At 41.5% G+C, this 22,739-nt stretch overlaps 1 protein-coding gene across 1 annotated transcript in view; it reads right to left on the bottom strand.

Moving 5' to 3' along the window:
- The window catches only part of Rgs5 (regulator of G protein signaling 5), a 44,164-nt gene that overhangs the window by 11,634 nt on the left and 9,791 nt on the right, over positions 1–22,739 (bottom strand). Inside the window, exons 2-3 of the mRNA XM_021640622.2 lie at positions 10,257–10,367; positions 4,358–4,419 (exon numbers count right to left, since the gene is read on the bottom strand). Of these exons, the coding sequence (XP_021496297.1) occupies positions 4,358–4,419; positions 10,257–10,367 (173 nt within the window). The remainder of the gene's footprint in view (positions 1–4,357; positions 4,420–10,256; positions 10,368–22,739) is intronic.

Below are 22,739 nucleotides of genomic sequence, written 5' to 3'. Positions count from 1 at the left end.
ACTAGGAATAGCGCTTCCTCAAGATCCAGCTATACCACTCCTAGGCATATACCCAAAAGAGGCTCAAGTACACAATAAGGACATCTGCTCAACCATGTTTGTAGCAGCTTCATTTGTAATAGCCAGAAGCTGGAAACAACCCAGATGTCCCTCAGTTGAGGAATGGATACAAAATTATGGCACATTTACACAATGGAATATTACTCAGCAATAAAAAGCAAGGAAATCATGAAATTTGCAGGTAAGTGGTGGGAACTGGAAAAGATCATACTGAGTGAGGTATCCCAGAAGCAAAAAGACACAAAGGGTATATACTCACTCATAAGTGGATAGTAGACATATAATATAGGATAAACCTACTAAAATCTGTACACCTAAAGAAACTAATCAAGACAGAGGATGCCAGCTAAAATGCTCAATCCCCATTCAGAAAGGCAAAGAGGATGGACATCAGAAGAAGGAGAAAACAGGGAACAGGACAACAGCCTGCCACAGAGGGCCTCTGAAAGGCTCTACCCTGCAGGGTATCAAAGCAGATGCCGAGACTTATGGCCAACATTTGGGCAGAGTGCAGGGAATCTTATGAAGGAAGTGGGAAATAGTAAGACCTGGAGAGGACAGGAGCTCCACAAGGAGAGCAACAAAACCAAAAGGTCTGGGAACAGAGGTCTTTTCTGAGACTGATACTCCAACCAAGGGCCATTGATGGAGATAACCTAGAACCCCTGCACAGAGGTAGCCCATGGCATTTCAGTGTCCAAGTGGGTTCCATAGTAATGGGAACAGGGACTGTCTCTGACAGAAACTGATTGGCCTGCTCTTTGATCATCACTCCCTGAGGGGGGAGCAGCCTTACTAGGCCACAGAGGAAGACAATGCAGCCATTACTGATGAGGCCTGATAGACTAGGATCAGAAGAAAGGAGAGGAAGACCTCCATTATCAGAGGACTTGGGGAGGAGCATGCATGGAGAAGAGGGAGGGAGGGTGGGAGTGGAAGGGGAAGAGGGAGGGGTTTATGGGGGGAAACAAAGTGAATAAAGTGTAATTAATAAAAAATTAAAATTAAAAAAATCATTCCTGGATATATAAGGTGAAAGCTAGCCTGGGCTGCATGAAGCTCTGTCACAATAACTACAGAAATAGTCAAACAATGTAATACATCAAATAAAAGGTTTTGTGAACTAATGCTAAAAAAAAAAAACAAAAAAAAAAAAAAGAGAGAGAAGAAAAGGAAAGAGGGAACCAATTCCTAAATGTTTCCCTTTGATCTCCCCACACATGGACATGTACACACACACACACACATGAGCACACAAGCACATATACATACAAGCACGTATAGACATATTACTAATACATAACATAATTTAAAAATGAATTTGAGTAAGTAGATCCCTGATAGTAAACAGCAGTTTGTATAGGGTCTTTTTCTACTAAAGAAACTTTTGATTTAGTGACTGCTGCAGTAACTGTATCAACTCTGAGAGGCAATGGCCTATCTCAATACAAAGAGTTCAAAACTTCTTCTGAATCATCAAAAATGTTACCCCTACCGTCCAAGTTTTGTTTTGTTTTGTTTTGTTTTTTAAGAGAACATGTTATTCTATATTTCATATGGATTCAGAGCTCACCGTAGGACCCAAGCTAGTCTTAAACTAACAGCAATCCTCTTGTACCAGCCTCTCAAGCTCTTGAATTACAAGGACAAGCCACCAAGCTCATTTTTAAATGGCTTACATTTCTCAAGTCAAGCATGCAGAAAGGGATCATTATGCTTGGAGTGGTATGCTTTTTAAAATGTATCTGCCTTTCCTACTTGTTTTGCATCAGTCACAGCTAGTATCGGTTATTTCCAATTACAGATTACTAGTTTCATCAGATTCTAAATAGAATATCCCATAAGAGGTATCGAATAGCCAGAGCTTGATTAACATTTATCCATGATGCATCATGGCAGACATGCAGGTAACCAGTCACATATTGCTTCTCCAGGCTGATGGTGCTGTTGTGTCTGGATGCTGGCATAGAATTGTCTGGGCCTACCTGTCCTCCCTATGTTTCTACCTTAGAATGCCTGGAGATATAATGAGCAGAGACAGAATGGTTGAGAGAGACATAAAGAAAGAAGACTCAAAGAGACTATCAGAGAGGAGAGACAGCGATGGAAATATAATGGAGAATAGACAGACAGACAGACAGTCTTAACAGACAATCTTACTCATAGCTTCATCCCCCTTATAAGCCATAGTTCCTTTGTTTCTGTTGGATCTTTCATACTCATACCTTAAACCCTTTGTTGATGGAGCTAGTTTGAGTGAAAAGGTATCATGTTTAAGGAAAAGTTTGGCTAAAATAGCTATTTGAATGGTTTTCCATGTATTGCTTTGAGAAAATTATATATACATATATATATATATGAGAAAATGCATAGATACAAGCATAATTTCTCCTCTGAGAAGTAGAAAATATTCCTGTGAAATCCTCAGACCTCAAGCTCACACTAGAACAATATCTGTTTGCAATTGGAAAGACTTTGACCCCTGAACAATGTTATTCTGCTGGCTTAGCCTCCACCCATTGCTTTCTTATTCTAATAGTCCTTTGTCCCCTTAAAATCAAAATATATGAGTGTGTGGGCCTAAGAATCAGTGTGAGTGAAAAGAATTGATATTTATCTTCCCCCTTAAGGATTCAGTAAACATAGTTTTGCTAACTCTTATTTCTTATAACAACAGCAAATATCCTTACCTAGTCTCCTTAACACTCATAACTTATCAACATGCTATGTCAAAATGCTATTGGCCCCCAAATTACTGGAATAAAACAATAAATCAATAGATAACACAAGCACTTTTTGTTCAACATGGCTGTTCTACATTCATGGAATTTCTAGGTCCCAAGAAGCAAACTCAATTAAGGTACTTATTCATTCAAAAATATTCACTGAACACCTTGCCTATGTCAGGGCATGGTACTATCATTAGATTAGGGCTTTTAAAAAGCTAATAAGAGAATAAGAAGTGAATGTGATTCAAAACGTTTCAAGTTAGAGGCTGTAGGTCTCAGCTTTAAAACTTAGAAGCTGGGGTTAATGCTTGTAAGCAGAAGTTACTCCATTATAAACAAACTGCGAAAATGTTCACGTAAGGTCTAGAGAGATGGCACAGCAGTTAAGAACACCAGTTACTCTTGCAGAAGACCTGAGTTTGTTTCCCAGCACATACAAGGCAGCTCACATCCTTCTGTAACTCCAGCTGCAGGGGATCTGAGGCCCTATTCTGGCCTCCACCAGCACCTGGCGTAAATGTTGTGCGCATAAGTATATTAAAGCAACACACACATAAAATAAGCATAAAATTCTGTTTTAAAATATTTATATACCTTTCTACCCTGCAGCCATTTTCATCCATTCTGTCCTCATTACTCCTAATGGCTCTACTAAGCACTCATTTTAAATCCTTATTTTTTTCTAAGCATCTAACAATGTTTCATATTCCATTCTTGTGGTGCCGATGAAGAGATAAATAGGACATTGTAAGTTGGTCACAAATTTAGAGTGAATCTGCCAACAGATATTAATTTCTCTCAGACCATGCACTTTTTTCTTTTGAAATTTCCCTGAAGAAAAAGACTAAACCTGACCACCAATGAACATATAACATGTCCCAGAAGGAAAACAATAAAACACCGATAGCAGGTCTAAGCAGCATGAAGTAGGGGAAAGGTAAGTAATACTTGTATTAGTTTCAGCTTGGAAAGAGTGTGTGTCTTTGTTGTGTCTCAAATGGATCTCTACAAAGTAAAGCTAACAGAAGAGGAAGCAGGGTGTGGGGAGGGTCAGTCAAGTGTTGGAGATAGAAATCTCTTCATTTCCCAAGAGCAGCTGATAGCAGTCTGAGCTAGCATGTCTGTGGCTTGCTCAGAGACGTTTCAACGCTACCTCTAGCTTTTCTCAATCTAAGTAAGAGGCAAAGCGGGAAAGATCATGAAGATGCATACAGAATCAGGGAGGGTGATGCCCGCTTGCAATCCCAGCCCTTCAGAGATGGAGGCAGGAAGATCAGGAGTTCAAGTTCATGCTCAGAGCTTGAGGGCCAGTCTGGACTGCAGAAGATCCTGTCTCAACCAGCAAGGTATGTGATGTGGCTTAAAACAAGGAAACAAGGACAGGCATGAACAGAGCCTCAAACATCTGGCCTCATGTTCTCCCACAGTGACTTTCCCATCTAGCCAAGGGCACAACTCCAGGCTGCTCTTCCTTTTTGTTCGGACCACAAATTGGAGAAGGACATGAGCAGAACAAAGGTGCTTCGTATGTCCCAAGCCTGACCCTCATGAGAAGCACATGAACTTACAGTTGCTCTGGAGAAGCTTGTCCAGGGAATGGCGCCACTGCAGGGCCTCTTCCAGCGAGGGCCTAAACCAACAGGGGGACAGAGAAGGGTGACAGTGTAAGAAGGAAGTTAACAACAGGCACAAAAAGTACTTGACTCTGGTTTTCTTAGGTGGAAATGACACAACTGGTGATTGGCCCTTGGGTAGGGATGGATGGTCTATGTTCTCATGGTTGGTTCTGATTAGATGTTTTGGTGATATGTGCGGTGCATTCTTAATTGCTTTCTGAACAATCTGATGAGACAAGGTTTTGGGGGAAGTAGAGTCTATTTGCCCCGAGGCTCTGTCTAATAGTCTTGTGTATTCCATAAGAGTGAATCCAAAGATTATCTTTATTTCAAATATAGGTTAATGAAATCCTACTGTCCCTCCACAGAGGGTAAATGAATTCTCTGTGTTTCCCAATGCCACCCATTGGTCACCAACTTAATCAGCAAATGTTTGTATTTGGTTCTATACCCCAATGTCAAAGTCATCTCACTAAGGCTAATAGAAGACAGTCAGCTTGACTTTGTCCCATAGTGGAAGTATGATAGAAAAAAAAGATCTACATTTATTTGTTTATTTATTTATTTATTTATTTATTTATTTTTCCTTCCTAGTTAAAGTAGAGTGAAGGTTTATTATTTTTTTTTTCTAAGAAGAAAAGCAGTCAGTGTCTCCTGAGTCAGAGTATTGAACATAAATGCTGGAGACATTGACTCCAAAGAAAGTTAACAGACAAGATATAATGGTAATAATAACAATAATGATAGTAATACAATTAACTACTTTTACTTTAATATTTGCAGCCACTGAAACTCCACAGCTGTACTTTGTTGTAACCACCAATTCTCCTCTTTCATCAGAATGCAAAAAGGTGAGCTGCTGTAGTCTTGAGGGAAAACAGCTGATTTGATCTTCCCGGGTTCATAGTGCTTCAGCCCTTAGATTACCACATTTGGTCTTTATCGTCTAATTAAAACAGGCTGACAAGATACTTATGAGATGAAGATGATGAAGTGTTTTTTCCAAGGTCTCAGGTTGTTTAGTAATTGTTCCAGACAACTTGGGAATATTCTTGTCTCTGGTTTTTATAAAATAATGTCTCTGTCTCTGGGCATTTAAATCGTTGACATTAGCAACTGATGTTATTGCAACAATTTTTAATCTATATTTTATGTTTCAGGCATATGCATCCTTTTTATCTCTGCAAGGAATCCAAGACAGTTTTTTTAGCTCAAGTGTTGTGACCACCCCCTGACTTCACTTTGTAGGGCATGGGTCAATTAAGTCCTGATTTTATTTTTTAATTTATGAATTCTCTCTTTGAAAGCCAAACTTAACAACAACAACAACAAACCAAACAGGGAAATAAATCTTGTGAAACAAACTTAGGTGGATTATCTTTTCCTAGCTGGACATGTAAATACCAGATCAAAAACATACTAATTTCTTACAAATGTATTTCTAACAAGCGGACTACCTTCTCTCTTCACTTTTCACCTGCTACTATAAGGAAACAGAGAGGAGAAATGGCGTAGAAGTATGAGCCTGTATCTTCTTCACTCATTTCACTGATAATGACTAAAGGACATGTTTTCATATGGCGAATAGCTCCCACTGGCTACTTCATACCAAGCACTGTTCCTATGCATGTATTATTTTGCATGTACTCATTCACAGTGAGTTTGATACTTTACACGTAGCAGACTGTCATCAAGCCCAGGTATTCAATCCAAGAGCATGTTATACAGCGGAACAATAGAAATTAACTCAGAGCAAAGGGCAGACCGGGTCACTCCCTGAGCCTTTTGATCGTATAAATATTCTCATAAAACAAAATAGCTTTTTTTCTGCCCTTGTTTTTTTTTTTTTTTCTTTTCTTTTTGGTTAGCATAAAGGTACACAGGAAGAAACAATGCCATGAGCAGGTGCCCCTGACTTAAACATGTTACCAGATGTAATTTGTCCCAAAAGGTCTCATTATAAAGGCAAGTAATGGTCAACAGCAGCAGCACATCACGGCCAAGATTAAACTCCTCAAAAGGACATGTGCCAAGCTTGCTTGGGGGTGGAATTAGTCCAGATTGATTTAAGGATGTAGTTGAGCAGGACACAGCCCCCCCCCCCCCGGCATGTAGCTCGGTGTTCTGATTACTAGTCTAGGAGGTAACAGGTTCATCCTGTCCCGATTCTGAGAATTTGCTAGCCCTCATTAAGTGAGACTTCTTTGGAAACAAGATAGATCTAAATGGCCAATGAGTATCCTGGTCTGCAAGGTCACTGTTGACCACAGACGGTGAGCACAGAGCCTCCCCTCCCTGTGTGGGTGTGAGGGACGGGAAGGAAGGTACCTCAGATGAAAGACAAGATAAACATTTGCAGGAGTGATTAACTATGTGTTTTCTAATGCCCAGTGCAAATGCCACCTGGTTCAGGAAGTGACCACATCGGTTTGGAAAACAAGAGTTTTTTCCGCTGTTAACTGCCCTTTGCTTAAAGGGCCTTTCAAATGGCAATAGTGCACACAACACTTGCGCAGACTGTGTGCTATCCCTAGGCAACTTTCCATTCTTTCCTTTGCCCTCAGCATCAGTCTGAAGTAATAAGTGAGGTTGGCTGCCAAGACCAAAGATGTGTGTCCACTTTTTGACCTGCGCATGGACATCAAAACATGGCAAGATTTTCCTTCACATCTGTAACCCATCTACAGTTTCTATTTCACTGTTAGCAGTTGGATAAGAATCCTGTCCACATTTATGGACTTGAGGGGTGATGAGCAGAATACATAGGACACCTTTTAGCAAACAGCTGCCAAATAAAAAGGCAAACAAAGTCTGGCTCAGTTTACCCAGATAGCCTTGTTGAAAGCCACAGATGACTTAATACTTAGATTTGAATGAACAGACCAATGAGCCATTTCTACACCTGATGGCAATACTGGCCAATAGTATCTGCAGCATTGGGAAAAAAAAATTTAACTTGGCTTAGCACCAATGGCTGGATTTTGTAGGTTTGGTTTCCTTTTGGTTTTGGTTTGGTTGGTAATCTAGTCAGTGTTTGGTACATACTTAATTGTCCTTGATCATGCTTTCCCATGTTTCTGCTTTTGACAAGGAAAACAAACCTTGGGTTTGTTTGTGACCTTTACTGTTGGTGTCATTTATGAGGGCCTGTGTTATTCTTCCTTCTTGTCCCAGAGATCACAAACAGGCTCTAGTCAATGCCCATTTATGGAGTCCTTACCCCATGGCCAATTGGACCCTTGGTACAGGAATAGGCTGTAGACTTTTGAAATGCCACTTCTTTGTGTCAATAAAATTGTGCATATTTCCTATCAAGGCTCACTCTGTCGTTAACCAGATGTACAAGCACACAGGAAAAATTGCTGTGACTGTTCGTCATCAGCCAGGGTTTAGGCTAGTTATTTGTGGAGGCCATTCTGGGGTTTTAGAGTAGTAAACACAGTAATATCAACACATTCAGTGAAAAATTGATAACAGATGTCAAGGAGGAACATTTAGAATGAAAAAAGAAAAACTCAACTGAAAGAGTACCTGCCCAGGACATTTTGTAATTCAGTGTATTACAAACCATAATGTTACTACAAACTCAATGTATGTGGCTTACAAATTTTGATTATTATTCATTCTGATGACCTGAAACAGAGCCTTTGGAAATGCAGAGGGTGGAGAGAGTAGGAAAGGAAAGGGGGAACACAGGACCATGAGTTAAGGAAGAGAGTTATGCTGAAGAGGAAGCTATGGCAAAACAGGTCAACTCTGCAGATAAGTTAGACACGCAGCCTTCGAAACAAAACCTTCACCAAGGAAGCATGATTTATAAAGGAAACGAAAGTCTGCAAGCAAGCCAAGGAAAGCAAAAAGAAAGGTGTAAGAGCCAAAATGATGAAGGACAGAACTTTTTTTTCCAACATAAAATAAAAATACTTGGTTTTTTCCTAATGGAAGAAGATACTGGACTAATTTTTGAAAACCAAAATGATAAAAGAAGTTGGGATTTGGTATAAAAATACAGACAGCTTACTTTCTATTTTTTTCCAGGGACTCATTTTTTTTAATCAGATGAGAGGTTAAGATATATTAAAAAATAGAAAGTACTTCTTCAAAGCAATTGCCCAAAGAAGATTAGAGAAGCTAAAAATATATACCTTCAATCAAGAGGTCTATTTTCTCCTCAAAAGAGTATGGGTTTAAAAAAAATACAGAAAATGTGTAAGTGAAGAAATGAGTTTGGCTGAGCTCATGAAGAGCAAGGCCATTCCCTGAAGGCTAAAAGCAGAGAAATCCACCCGAAGTGAAGAGGTGGAAAAGAACATGCATGTTTGCAAGGAGCCCTCCTTCAGTTTCACTGTTGAAAACAGAAGTCTCACACAAGCATCCCCTAGGGATGGGGAGAGTTGTGGTCTTTCCCAGAATCAAGTAATGTTTGGTGGAGAAGAAACAGAGGGAATGAAAGGCCAAGAAGAGTAAGTAAACCAACATATTTCAGCCCCAGGTTTCCTCCAACCCTTTCTCTCCTAAATCCCTAAGAGCTGACTAGTTCAAGTGTCTGTGTGGCACTCTAGAGCAGACAATCAAGGCAGGAAATAGAGCTCTGCATTTTAAATGTTAATCCCAACAGATCAATAATGACCACATTGTTTGCTGCAAAACAAACCTTTTGACCTGCTGGCTATGCAATATGGTTCTTGCTCTCTACTAGGATGGGCAGCCTGCTGCTTCACAGTGAATTAGCTTCTCCTTTTTAAAAGTTGAAAATCCAATTACGTCTCACTTCCGGTTTGTGAACACTTTGAAGTAATAAAAGGAGGGAAATGGAAATATCCACTTAGGATGATGGAAAATGACTTTAAAACAGAATAGCCCAGTTCTGTATCTCCTAGCCAATCAACTATATTAAGTTGAAGGTCATTTGGACAAAGGATAGGTTGGCCAATTTATACAAATATTAAATTAGAAAAGAGAAATGGAAGTTAAAAGGGACTCCTGTACTTTTCCCACACGTCTGTGATCTTGAAGCTTTTAGGAACGATCGTGGGAGTCTGTCTGGACAGTAAAGGTCTAGGGAGCTAATGATAGATAATGGGCAGTGATGATAGTATGGATGACGGTACTGAGTTAAAGTAGCTGGATTCACGGGCACAGACTCTTGATTCTTAGGAGTCATATTTTCCTGCCATGCTTATGCTCCGGTTGGGGGTTAGTGTACACAGCTGAAGCTGAGAGATGGAGGACTGTAAAACCACTACCAGGAATATGTTTTTCTTAGGAGTTGGAAAAACAGTGCTTGGTGTGAATTAAGTGGTAACAGCCAGGCAAGCCTTCATTCTTCCCGGAGGTAACAGTTCTTCTCTTCTGTGGACTTTGAAGGGAACCCAGTACATTCAAGAAGAACTTATTGAGTCCTAAATTGTCTGCCACTTCATCAGCATGAACTTGCTCACATTTTCCTCCCAAGGATGAGACCTTGCCTATTACTTTACAGTGAGTGTGCAGGGCTCATAATTAATTGGATCAGGATTACTTGACCCAAGCCAATAAATTATCAGATGTCTTGACCTTACAGGCATTAATTGAGTGGCTAGTGCCACTCAATTAATAAAGATAAAGTATACTTCATCTTTCCAAAGATGAGGCAAGGCTCTATTTCTTTTAATTCTGTAACTATTTAATGTTATGATCTAGACATGGAAGTATTAAAAAGTATAGAATTTATGAACCAGCTCTCTGAGGAGTCAAATAATCTTCAGTGAATAATTGAAAGGGGTGATTCTATGGATGAATGACAGCATTACACACTTAAAATGCAGCCTTCATCTGGAGGAAAACGACGGAATCCATATTCATGACTCACTTGTGGGTCTTGGCAGGCTTCTCCGGCTTCTCATTATATGGAATGACAAGGTCAACGGCAGAGTCTGGCTTCTGAAGAAGTGTCCCCAACTTAAACTTGATCTCCTTGGCCCTGAAAGGATAGATGTCAGGGAGCAAGAACGACACGTGAACACACAAATCTAAAATAGTGATTTCTCTCTGCGTCAGAGAAAAAGACAAAGGCAAAGAACCTCATTTGCTTCTTTCATTCCCGTTGCAACATAAAGAACATAAAGCTGGTTTAAAGACCTGTTTAAAGACACCAATTAAGTCCTATTATCTCATTCTAACCTTAATAGTTAAATTCTTATTTTCTATTTCTATATGGCAGGTCATATAGCTTTATTCCCATTTTACAGAGGAGGAAACTGAATGGCAGGAGTTTAAATGTCTTAATACATCCCCGTCAGTTTGCCATCAAACCCAAGCAGTCTGTCTCCAGAACCCCCAAGTGTAATCACTGACCGAGCTTTCTATCAGTCTCCCGAGGGCTCTGGCTCTGGCCGTCAACTAGATGCATTACATTGAACAATTTTGCTTTTATTTTTACTGCCGGATCTCTGTCCCCTTTCTAGAAAATAATAGAGTGAAGCTAGATGTCTTTGAGAGACATTTCCAATCATAAAATTAGACTACGTTTGCTTGCTTGTTCTGAAAGTCTTCGCTCACTGACCTACTGTAGCTGGTTTAGTGTCCTATTTGTAGCGACCTTCATCAAGGAGATTGATTTCCAACAGCTGGACTAGAGACGTAATAGTCCTTAACTTCGGCATCTTAGTGAGCAGATATGGTCAGAATTCTGAACAGTCTACCATCATAGAACGTGATGTGACGGTTTTCACTCCCTTTTTAAAACCAGTCTTTGAAGCAGATTTTCATCATGATTCCATACTTTAAACAGACCACAAAATTATATAAACTATCTATCTATCTATCTATCTATCCATTTAGATTCTAACTATCTAATTGTGTATATATGCATCTGTGTGATGTGTGGGTGTCTGAGTGTACGTGTGTGTTCAAATGTGCCAAGATGCATCTGTCTAGGTTAGAGAATACCTTTTGGGCGTTGGCTCTCTCTACCACTTTGATTAGGCAAGGCCCTCCATTTCTGCTACTCTGAGTGCTCTAATCTAAATTCTCTGAGAGATTACAGGTGCCCCTCCTGTTGCTACCACCCATCTCATCGTAGGAGTGCCAGTATTACAGATGTGAGCCATAGGCATCAGGCTTGCTGTGCTTTCTAGGTGTGGAACTCTGGTTTGGGCTTATGTTGAAAGTGTGTTTAACTGATGAGCCATCTTGCCAGCCCTAAAATCCTAATCTTAAATGCTAATTCATGGGACCAGCGGTGTGCTGGGAAACCCCAGACCGCCCTTCCCTTTTCACCGTGGCACTCCACATGCACATTTAAGATAGAGTTTATCATATTGCATTATGGTTATTGATTTGTGCCTGTTTTCTAAGCTGTATAGAAGAACCCTTTCAAGGTAGAAGTCAAGTCTTAAATGCCTTTTAATCTTTGTGCCTGGCACAGTTGCTTGGCAACCTAGCAAATCCTCAATAGTATTTGTCTACATGAACTAAAATTATCTCTATTTTGTTTCTTACCAATCTGTTAACATTTGTCTCTAAGTCAGTGCCAATCATAAGCAAAGCCTTAAAGAGCTATTATGGGTTCACATTGTCACCAGACAGGATTTTGATATTGCAAACATACCTTTTTAACTTATGCATAGATAGCACAGCAGTGACGTACAAGGATAAGATGAACAATTGTGCAAATGAGAGTCAAGAAAGGCCAGTCTTGTAACTTAAAAAAACCCACCAATATCCAAATACTAATACTATTAGCCCAAAACATGGTATTGAAACTGACTCAGAAACAATTAATTCTGTGCCATCTTCTTATTGTGTTTCTTTTTGCTTTTGCTCTTTCTCTAGAAACTTCCTGGTAAGTGAACACCGCTCCAGAGCCCTGTTTACCAAGCAGAGCTCAGGCTGAAGAAAGCGTTGTGATAGAAATGGGGAATGTTCTACTGGGGAGGAGTGACTTATATAACGCAGTGAGTAAGACACATCTCCCTTTGATGCCAGGCTCTTCCAGTTCCTTAAATTATCCGATGGCAAGTTCTCCTGGCTTGGAAGTTGGGGCTGATGAAATGGTTAAGTCCTCATACTTTCATGATGATTAAATGTGCTGACACGTGTGAATCACTGAGCACAGCATTTGGAATATAATTCTGCTTCCGAAAAGTTAGCTTTATCACTCACTGCATAGTCATTGTTTTCAACCAGGTTTAGGCCATGTTTCATTCCAATAAGCACCAAATGAAAGGGTCAAAATTATATAGGTTATTGTTCAAATCATGAATTATTCCCCAAATATTCTAACTCTGGAAGTAAGACTATCCATATCATATTATTTGGAATAAAAAATATATATTATTAGGAGTTGATTGGGAAATGAATGCAGCACTTGTGACTGCCCTCTGCTGGCGAATATGTAGCACTACCGTCAGAGATACAAGGTCAAGCACTCCATCCAATATGAAGAGAGTGTTCTGCCTCTTGGCCTCCACATGCCTCTCCATTTGTGGCCATAAGGAGAACCATTCTCAGTGTTGGCCTTGACACAACACTACATCCCCCCAACACTTACATAGAAACTAGTGTAAGCTCTCGTGTTTGGGGTTTTTATTGTTTTGTTGGTCCTTTAGAATTTGGGCTTCCTCCTTTTCACCCTTTTCCTCCATTTCTCCTTCTTTGTCTTTTTCTCTTTTGCTTCATCTGTCTTTTTTTTTTAAGAGCAGAAAGATACTGGTTTGTAATTTTCCATGCAAAAGCAATAGTCACCTATTAAAGGGTAACTAGAACAAAGGAGATGGACATTTTAAAGTAGTCATTCATTCATTCATTTCTTGCTAATTTAGAAATTGATTATGTTTGCTATATCAGGTAGCACATAATAAACATGCAAACACCATAGCCTTAGTGCTTGCTTTTAAGATGCTTCTAGCCTATTGAAGTCTTCCATTGGGGTTTCCAGAAAGGAGCACACACTGCAAAGAAAGTCCCAGTTCCCACTAGTGTGATCGCAAGAGATTCCCCAGGGGAAGCAGAGGTAGATTTGGAAGACCTTTTTCATTTCTCACAAATCGTTAACATTCGTCTGATTGGCCTTTTAGGGCAGAAAGAACTCCATGTGATGGAAGGAGGATGACATGGGACCACCATGCTGCCCCTAGATTGTGACATATTTGGCATGGGTGCAAGAGTTAATGCTAGAGAAAGGGCTCTTCAAAAACATTTCTATGTAAAGAGGGGGCCAGCAATTTTATTAACTTAGGTTGGTCCAAATTATCCTTGGCTATCCATTTCTGAGTGCATTTTTCCATAAGGAATGCTTATTAAAAAAAAAAAGAGTGAAACAAAACCCTAAAAATATTTTACCTGTATCATTTGTTCAGTGGGATCCTTTTTTTTGTGTGTGGTGTGATCTTTTAAAAATGCTATTTATAACACCACCTATTTAAAAAGTTCATGTTCTCAGGCTGGGAATGAATCTCAGCCCTGGGTTTGACCCTCAGAATCATATAAAATGGGTATGGTGGCAAAAGCCTACACTCCTACCATTTATAGGCAGAGGCAGGTAGATGAGAAGTTTAAGGTTGCCCCGGATTACATGGGCATCTTGACATATACGATACTCACTGTGTGTGTGCTCATGCATGCATGCACATTCCCTCTCTCAGAGCTGATAGCTAATATCAGAATATCAGGTACAATTTTCCTCGTTTGCCTCGTGAAGGCAAGAGAGGAGAAACAGTGTGCTTCATTCCTGGTTTAGCATATAGGCTCAAGAAGGGGACACTGGAAAGTCCAACTGACCAGATTATCCATTTATGATCATGCAGGAAAAGGATGAGTATTATTGCATTCATGCTCATCAGCAGTGATTGTTTAAAGTTGGTAAATGATCAGGTTCCAGCCACACTGAGTACCTTGGCATCTTCACAAAACAAAACAAACAAGCAAAAAAAAAAAAAAAAACAAAAAAAAAACCCAAAACAAACACACACACACACACACACACACACACAAACAAAACCTCAGAGTTGCTACACTGCTCTCTTGAGAGTTCCTGGAAAACATCTTTAACCATGATTGCATTCCTTCCCGGCAGAACCTCATAGCGTGAATCAATGGGAAAACCAAGCAAGCTCAAACTTGCAGAATTTGTTTCCTGTCTCATGATGAACTTGAACGTATCTGACATTAATTTAATTTCAAAATCATCTTTATCTGGAGAGAAAAACCTTCTAATTTGTTTCCCACATCAGCCATAGTCCCCAGGGTTTTGTTTTGTTTTCTTGCTTGTTTGCTTTTTGTTTTCTTTTGACTGCACACAGGCATCTTCCCCCGGCTAGGTTACATTAATGCTGATTAACGATTTATAACTCCTCTGGTCTTCCTCCCCCCTTTCCTCCTGTTTTTCTTTTGTGTTGCAGGGAGGGGGAAAAAAAAAAGCTTGCTCTGAAATAAAATCAATTGGAAATGCCTGGCTGAGAGTTTAATTAAAGGCTCAGAGGAAGGTAATTCTGGAGATGAGTCATAGTGGGGATTTCAAGCTGCAGTGGTCTGAAAAGTAGTAGCCTAGTGCAATGCTAAATCTGGTGCTCCCCAAATTGATGTGCTGCCCAGGAGACTGGGAATCCACAGGCCATGGAGCACCTTGATCCTTTCTGTGCGCAGAGATGCCGGATGCAAGTTCTAACCTTCAGGTGCCTGTGTGTGCGAGGCCAGTACCAGGACTTGACTGAGAGCTATGGCGAGGATCTGAGTGTAGGAGTTTCCCGGATTAAGATGATGTTTCTGGCCCTGATGACATTTTGGAACAACTCCAAAGGGCACATCTATACGCCACATAAACTACATAGTAGCTGTTTTACCATCGCTGAAAAATATTGATGGGACGCAAGGCTGAAGAGATGATAGGAGTTCTTGCTTCCTAAAATAGCAATAAATGCCTATGGAAATGCACACACACACACACACACACACACACACACACACCACCCCACTGTGCGTTGGCTAACCCCCAACTCTCTGGGATCTTCTGAATATGACTGCTTAAAATCACAACTGACTGGTATGACTGGAGAGACACAAAGCCGCTAGAGAACCGCAAGAGCCATAAAATGACTGAATTCTGTCTCTACCTTTAAAGTAGAAGCAGACAATACAGAAGTGAGGGGCCTAGGCTGAGGCTGAAGCTCGGTGAATGGTTGTCCGGCATGGGCAAGGGTCTGGGTAGATTTCCAGCACCAAAAATAAAACCAAGAAAAAGAAGAAAATGGAAGGCGGGAAGAAACCTGGCGAGCGGGGCTTAAGTGGAACATAGGTTCAGTTATTCACACCGGTTATATAGGGGATATTCTAAAGATGAGAGAAATTGAGCATAAGGAGACAACTCCATCACACTGTTAGAGACAGAGGGGCCGTTAAGGGTCCTGTGCTGTAACAAACCTGGCAATCATAGGGAGGTTTAATTCTGGACCCCAGACACATTTCAAGAACACCCAAGAACAAAGACACTCGGCAGGAAGCGTGGGCTGTGTAGGGCGGCGGTTTCAAAACTGTTTTCCAAAAGACTCGATCTATCCGTGGACAGGAAACTCAATGCAACCCAAATCTGTGGTGCAGATGCCCCCTGCTGGCCACGAAGAAGCAGGAGCTACACTTGCTGTAGACAGAACCCTGGATCTCGCTAAGGAAACCCCGTAGGGCTTCTTTCACAGAGGTGAAAAGACCGTGTATTTTCTTGTTTCCTAAAAACACAGTAAATACCCATGGAAATGCATGTGCACGAACACACACGCATGCACGCGTACACACACACACACACACACACACACACATCAATGCTTGTTATCTGACATCTTCAGCTACCTCCACTCCCTGTAATCCTCTGAACATGACTGCTTAAAATCAAGATCGACTCTCAAGACTGGGGAGAGGGCAGGGCTGGGCCACTTGGATGGAGAAAGAGTCCATTACTCTAACATCCACTACTTCCCGTCTAGCAAACAAACAAACAAACACAAACCTTACCCATTGTTTCTGTTTCAGCCATTCTAACTCAGTGCGGTATATTAAAATATACACCTAATTTCTTACCTGATTTTCATAATTTATATATGGAACCTTAGGCAAATGATCCCAGAGTTAGTTTGTGCAAAATATCCCTCGGTAGAAGGTGAAGAAAGATGGCAACAAATACAGTGTCTTCGTTGTTCATGTGACTTTGGCGATGACACCTGTCTCCCAGAACTCATGTGACTACTATAGTAAACGACATTCTGAACTATTAGATGGTTGAAAAAAAAATGGAATTGCCAATGCCAGCTGTCAAATAGGGCATATTTATAGAAAACACACTTATGTCCTTTCAAGCCCTTGTTACGTCACACTGTTTCCTGTCAGACTTAATAACAGCAATTGGCATTTTTGTGCTCATGCTCTTCCCTCAGCTGTCCCCAAGCTTTTGTCATTTGGATGCCCTCACAGGCAATTGAGACAAAATACTGGGGAGGAGCTCAGGATGATACCATGCTCACTTTGCAAGCATGAAGAATCCAGAATCTCGGTTTAAAAAAAACAGTTATCAGGTACTGTGATATGTGCTTATAATCCCAGTACAGGACGGCCGGAGAAATGCAGGTCCTCAGGTACCTACTGTCCGGCCAACCTAGCCTACTTTGTGACTTACAGGCTATTTTCAGGCTCTGTTTTGAAAAAAATTAAAATAAAAATAAGCCCCCAGTGCCAATTAAAACACGAGCTGTGTGCAGTTTCCTTTTTTCCTCCCTTCTTTACTTAACAGACTAACAAGCAGTTTCTTTTCTATGTGCCTGCCACACACCACACACCTCTAGGTGGAAGGCAATCCTCTGTGGAATAAAAGGACTAGGAACAATGAGATGCCAGGCTATTACACTTTCATCTGCTTACAATTGCTGCAGTGCAGGTCACTGGGTATTTGCTCTGATCAGATACGACCTTCTCTCAGGGGTGATCAGGAATCTTTTTAGAAAGTTCGGGCTCTGGTTGGGCCATCTGTACCAGTTCCTGCTGCCCTGACCAAGATCATTGTGAGCCTGGTGCACACCTGTAATCCCAGCACTCGGGGAGGCAGAGGCAGGCAGATCTCTGAGTTTGAGGCCAGCCTGGTCTACAAAGTGAGTCCAGGACAGCCAAGGCTACACAGAGAAACCCTGTCTCAAAAAAAAAAAAAAAAAAAAAAAAAAAGAAAAAGAAAAAAAGCATCATGGTTAGCAAAATGTTTGTTAGAAATGACTTTTTCACAAGCGCACTAGATAAAAGTTTCTCTCTAGTCATGGAGTGATGCTCAGATTTGGACTGGTGAGCCTATTTGTGGACCCCTGCCCATGTTAAACCAAGTTTGTAAAGATGCAACTAACCTTTTGTTCCTAGAGATGGTTCCTGTGGCTTGATCCCTGCCTAGCCCCATGTCCAGTCACTGAGGTGGGGTTTCTTGTGGCCTGATATTGGCCACAAGGACATTAGAATCTCGACGCAGATCTCCTGCAGGTTAGTGAACCCTTCATACAGGGGCAAGCAGAACACAGACCCCTGGGACTTTGCTGCTATTGTGGGATGAATTCTATAAACACTTTACATCAGGTTGTTTGCTCAAAAGGGACGCGTTCCCTGAGATTTCACAGTCGGTACAGTGGTCGTGCTTTCACACATTGATGGTGAAGCTGTTGATAAACAACAACCTACAAATAACCCCTAGTATAACAGGTTGCCTAGCCTGGAGTTGGTCTTGGACAGATCCAGTAGCCACGTACTGTCTGAGTGACCTTACACAAGCTGTGTGTCCCTGCACATCAACAACTGAGCTGTGTACTAGGACAAATGAGGAGATGATGTAAGGTATTTCTGGGAGGCGATCAAGAGGTAAAGACAGTAAAGGCTGGTCAGGCCCCTGGTACCTAAGGAGCATGCCATAGGTGCCAGGCACTGCTGTTGTCATCGTTACCACAGTTGTTGTCATCCCCACTTCTACTCACTTAACAGCTGTGCCTCCCGGTGCCAGCTCTGGCTCCTCATAGTCCTTTGACTTGAGGACTTGTAACCCTGAGCTTTTGCAAGGGTGGACAATGATGGAGGGCTGTGTGCCACTTCAGTCTCTCTTCTCTGTAAGCAACTTCTCCATAAGGAGACATTATGGCTTGTTCCCCAAAATAGTGTTGAAGACACAGAACAAAACAAAACAAAATAGAGAATAGAGAGAGAAGGGAAAGGAGAGGGGAACAGGGCAAAGAAGAGGATACAGAGAGAGAGAGAGAGAGAGAGAGAGAGAGAGAGAGAGAGAGAGAGAGAGATATTCTCCCCTGGACAAATGGCCACAATACTACCAGGCTCTAAAACTAGTCAGTCCCGTGCTAACAGAGCTGCACATCTCTCTCTCTCTCTCTCTCTCTCTCTCTCTCTCTCTCTCTCTCTCTCTCTCACACACACACACACACACACCAAGGCAATGGTGGGACTGCAGAGTTGGAAGGATGGATAGATGCTGCCGGTAGTGATTCTGAACCAAAGCAGCAGGGCTTGTAGCTTGACTGAAAATGATACCTGCACCTAACCAGCTGACCCTGGAGTGACTGCCAGAGATGCTGAAGCGTCAAACAAGGGACTTAACATTAACAGTGTCCATTTAACATGATTCAAAAGTATTTTTTTTAAGTAGACAAGTGTTTCTGCAAAAGAGAGAGACTGCTCAAATTCAAACAGGAGGCATTTTGGAGAGTTTATGAGCCATAACTGTGATGAAACCATGGAAATAGTGAACAATAAATGTGGAGAAGTTTCCATGACCAAGAAAAGCCATCAAGGCAAGAGTAGCAGCAAGCTGCTTTGGATAACCGTGTCATGTGACCAGCTGGAACCATCCCAGTGACATCATAAGACACTCTCCAGATCCGAAGTCCATTTCACACTCACAAACAACCCATCGAACACTGTTTAATCTCATCCTTGCACTTGGCAGAAAGAACACATCTGCTCTTAACTGCTGAGAATCTCATCTTAGATCATGGGACTGAAAGCAACAGTGTCCACGCTGAAAGGGCTGTTCCTTGAGGGAAGCCAAGCGGGGCATTGAGCACCTGTCCAGGAAGTTCACAGCAAAACCCCAAACAAGCTTCTTTTCCTCAAAGGAAATGACAGAATAGCATAGTGACTCAGCAGATATGGCAGTCTCAGACTTCTCCAGCCACCTTGCCACACACATGGCTGTGGGTACTTCTTGAACTCTGTTGGCTTGTTCTCTCATCTTTAAAATTCAACAAGAATAATTGTACCTGCTTTTTAAGTATCTTTTATGACAGGGAAATGAGTTACTGAACGTGAGGCATTTCTTTCAGTGCCTGGCACATCCACTGAGGCACACCACAAATTACAGGGTTCGTAATTTCTAGTGTTATTACAGAAAGTCCTGTGCTCAGGAACATGCCTAGAGTGTATAGACAATAAGGGGAAAATACACCGTGACAGCATGCCTTTGATTAAAAAAGGGTTTATCTGTTTTATCAGATATCAGGTTTTATCTGTTTTATCAGAAGGCTGACAGTCCAGTCAGTTTGCTGGATGATCGTAAGTATTTGAGTTCTCTGGTCTAGTCAGGAGAGAGACAGAGACAGAGACACACAGAAAGAAAGAGAGACAGGGGACAGAGTGATGGCAGGCAAAGAAAGAAAGGAAACAGGTGATAAAATTCCTGTTGACCTTTTAACTAGAGTAAGGAACACTTCACATCTTTGACATATAAAAGGAAAAGCAAGGAGGCAAGGTCTTCATGGGCTGTGAGCGGTACCATCTCTTACCTCACCTCTATACCTTCCCAACACCCCATTTCATCTGTAACTACAACCACCTAATTCCCATAACCTGTACCCCCTGATCCTTATGGACTGTCTTCCTCATTCTAGCAGCTGATTGGTCACAGGCATTGCTCTTTCTTTTCAGAAAACTCTTCCAATGTGTCCTTCCGCCTCCCAATTCAACTGACCAGTCCGAAAGAACTGAATTCCTGTAACAGCTTACCCCGATGTCCCTATCCTTCCCTTCCCATGCCAACTCCCCCACACACCCTGCTCACAGTTGTATGGGCTGCTGGTCTATCCCAAACTCAATCACTCTCTGGCTTGCCATGTCCCTTGTCACCATTCTGTTCCCCACTCTCCACCCCCAATTTCTTCAATGCCAAGTGCCCGCATCCTCTCTTGCAAGCACTCTCTTCATCTCTCCCTGACCACACACCAATTTAAAACCCTCTCATCATCCCCCCCAACATACACACACACACACACACACACACACACACACACACATCTGTTATCTTTTGAGCCTATCAAGTTGCTTTAGTTGTTAGGGTAGAGTGGAAAATGAAAGCAGAGTCATACCTCACGGCTGTATCTTCCCCTTCCCACTACCCAGCAGGATGCCTTTCCAGGTTAATATCACAACTCACTTTGCCTACCAAAATGGCGATGGAGATCCACGGAGAGGGTAATAAACTATCCCACCGAGGTGCCTACAGCAGCTTTTTGTGTACAGTCAATATTTGATACTCATGTGTCTTATTCTTACTACTGCTGTCTGTATCATAGCCTTGGGTACACAGGATCCATATTCATTCTGTCCTAATCTATATGTCAGACTTCCGTGGAACCACTGCTGGCTGCCATGGTCTGTGTGCATTGATAGGAATGTGCCGAACAAGGAGATAGAATACACACAACACGGATGTGCTTGGCTGACATTAAAGTAAGCGTCTTTGAGATAGTCTCTACCTCATCACAACCGGAACAACCCTGAAAGCATGGAGGGTACCCTGGCATTGTCCTCATTGGGGTTGCTTCTTCTAAGACCTCTATGGCCTCTATGGCTGCCCAGTACAATGCAGTCACATTATAATAGCTCTCCCCTTGTACTGTTGATTTACGTTGTATTTTTTGCAATAGCATTGTTTTTCCCAAGCTCTGTCCACTCTCTACTTGAGGATTCCCATGAAAATTGGGACATTTCCCAAGATTTTATGGCCTGTCTCTGACATATTCATCACTCAGGGTAGGTTACTGGGGCTAACGAAGAGACGGTGTAAGGGCAAGATGGACAGGCCAGAAGCAGCTCGTTCCCCTTTGACCTTCAATTCCCCATCTCATTCAAAGCAGTGTTGGCAGCAACTCCGGACTTTTGGTAATTCCATTTGGAAGCTAGATAATGGACAGTGGGAAATGGCCCTCCAGTTGTGGAAGATAGATATTTGTGGAAATTTTGAGTTCCAGAGGTGGAAGGGTCAGTGAAGTTCCCACAAGAGCTTCTGTGGACACTGGTGGTACCCGTAGCCACTAAGCATTCTTTCATGTGCTGTTACAGAGCATTCTTTCATGTGCTGTCCACAGACTAAACACTTATTACTGTGCATGGCTCCTACGTTAGACTCATTTAGCAGATCCCAAAGAAAAAAGACGAAAGAGTAAGCCAAGGGTCAATGAAGGAGAAAGAAAAAAGAGAAGAAAGAGAGAATTCACCAAGATTGAGATCTTACTAAATACCAGGATGATTTCCATCACTCCACAAACTCAGTGTTGTCTCCCATGATGCTTTATTTCTTCAAAAAAATCAGAGGTCTTATTCAATGTTTCTATTTGCCAAATGACTAAAGGTGTTTGTTGAGTAAAATATTGGCACTGCAATGAGGAATCAAAGAACAGTTTCTGTTGCTAGAATTAGATTTAAATGATCATTTCTCTTTCCCTGAAAAAAAAATATTGAAATAGCAGCTTATAATTTCTCATTTTAATAATTACCTATTGATTCATAAATTCATTTTTATAATAATTTACTTGTCCCACTGTAAGGGAACAAATGCTGTTTGTCATAGTCTATAATAGATACTGTGGGGATACTTTATAATTTTAATAAGAAACATTTCTGGCTTCTGGTAGCGTCTCCTTTATATAGAGACAAAGATGGGGTGACTTATTGGCATCTGCTGAGTCCTTGACTTGAAGTTGGCATACCTGGGGCCGAGCCGAAGTTTGGAGAGTTCACTCTCTGACTGTGAGCAGGCATTTATTCTTTAGTAAAACAGTGACATGATGGTGTCTATGTCAAACGAGTATTACCAAAGCTTCAGTACTAACTATTCAACCAAAGGGGAATCTGAGGATGCAGGGTAAGATGTGATGGTCTCTGAACACAGTGTTTCACGTCGGCGAGCTCAGCACAAGAGGTCAGGGCAGTAGAATTACAGGTGTGAGGCCACCCTTGCTCTATCTCTCATCCCCCCCAAAATTGCTAAGAGCTGTGTGGAAGGTAAAGAATTTTGTGTGGGAGTTCAAGGAAGGGAGTACGGCCCCTCCCTGGA

Source organism: Meriones unguiculatus, chromosome 11, assembly GCF_030254825.1.
Source record: "Meriones unguiculatus strain TT.TT164.6M chromosome 11, Bangor_MerUng_6.1, whole genome shotgun sequence".
Lineage (NCBI taxonomy): Eukaryota > Metazoa > Chordata > Mammalia > Rodentia > Muridae > Meriones > Meriones unguiculatus.
The sequence above is the reverse complement of the archived record's forward strand: the minus strand, read 5'-3'. Positions and strand labels throughout refer to the sequence as shown.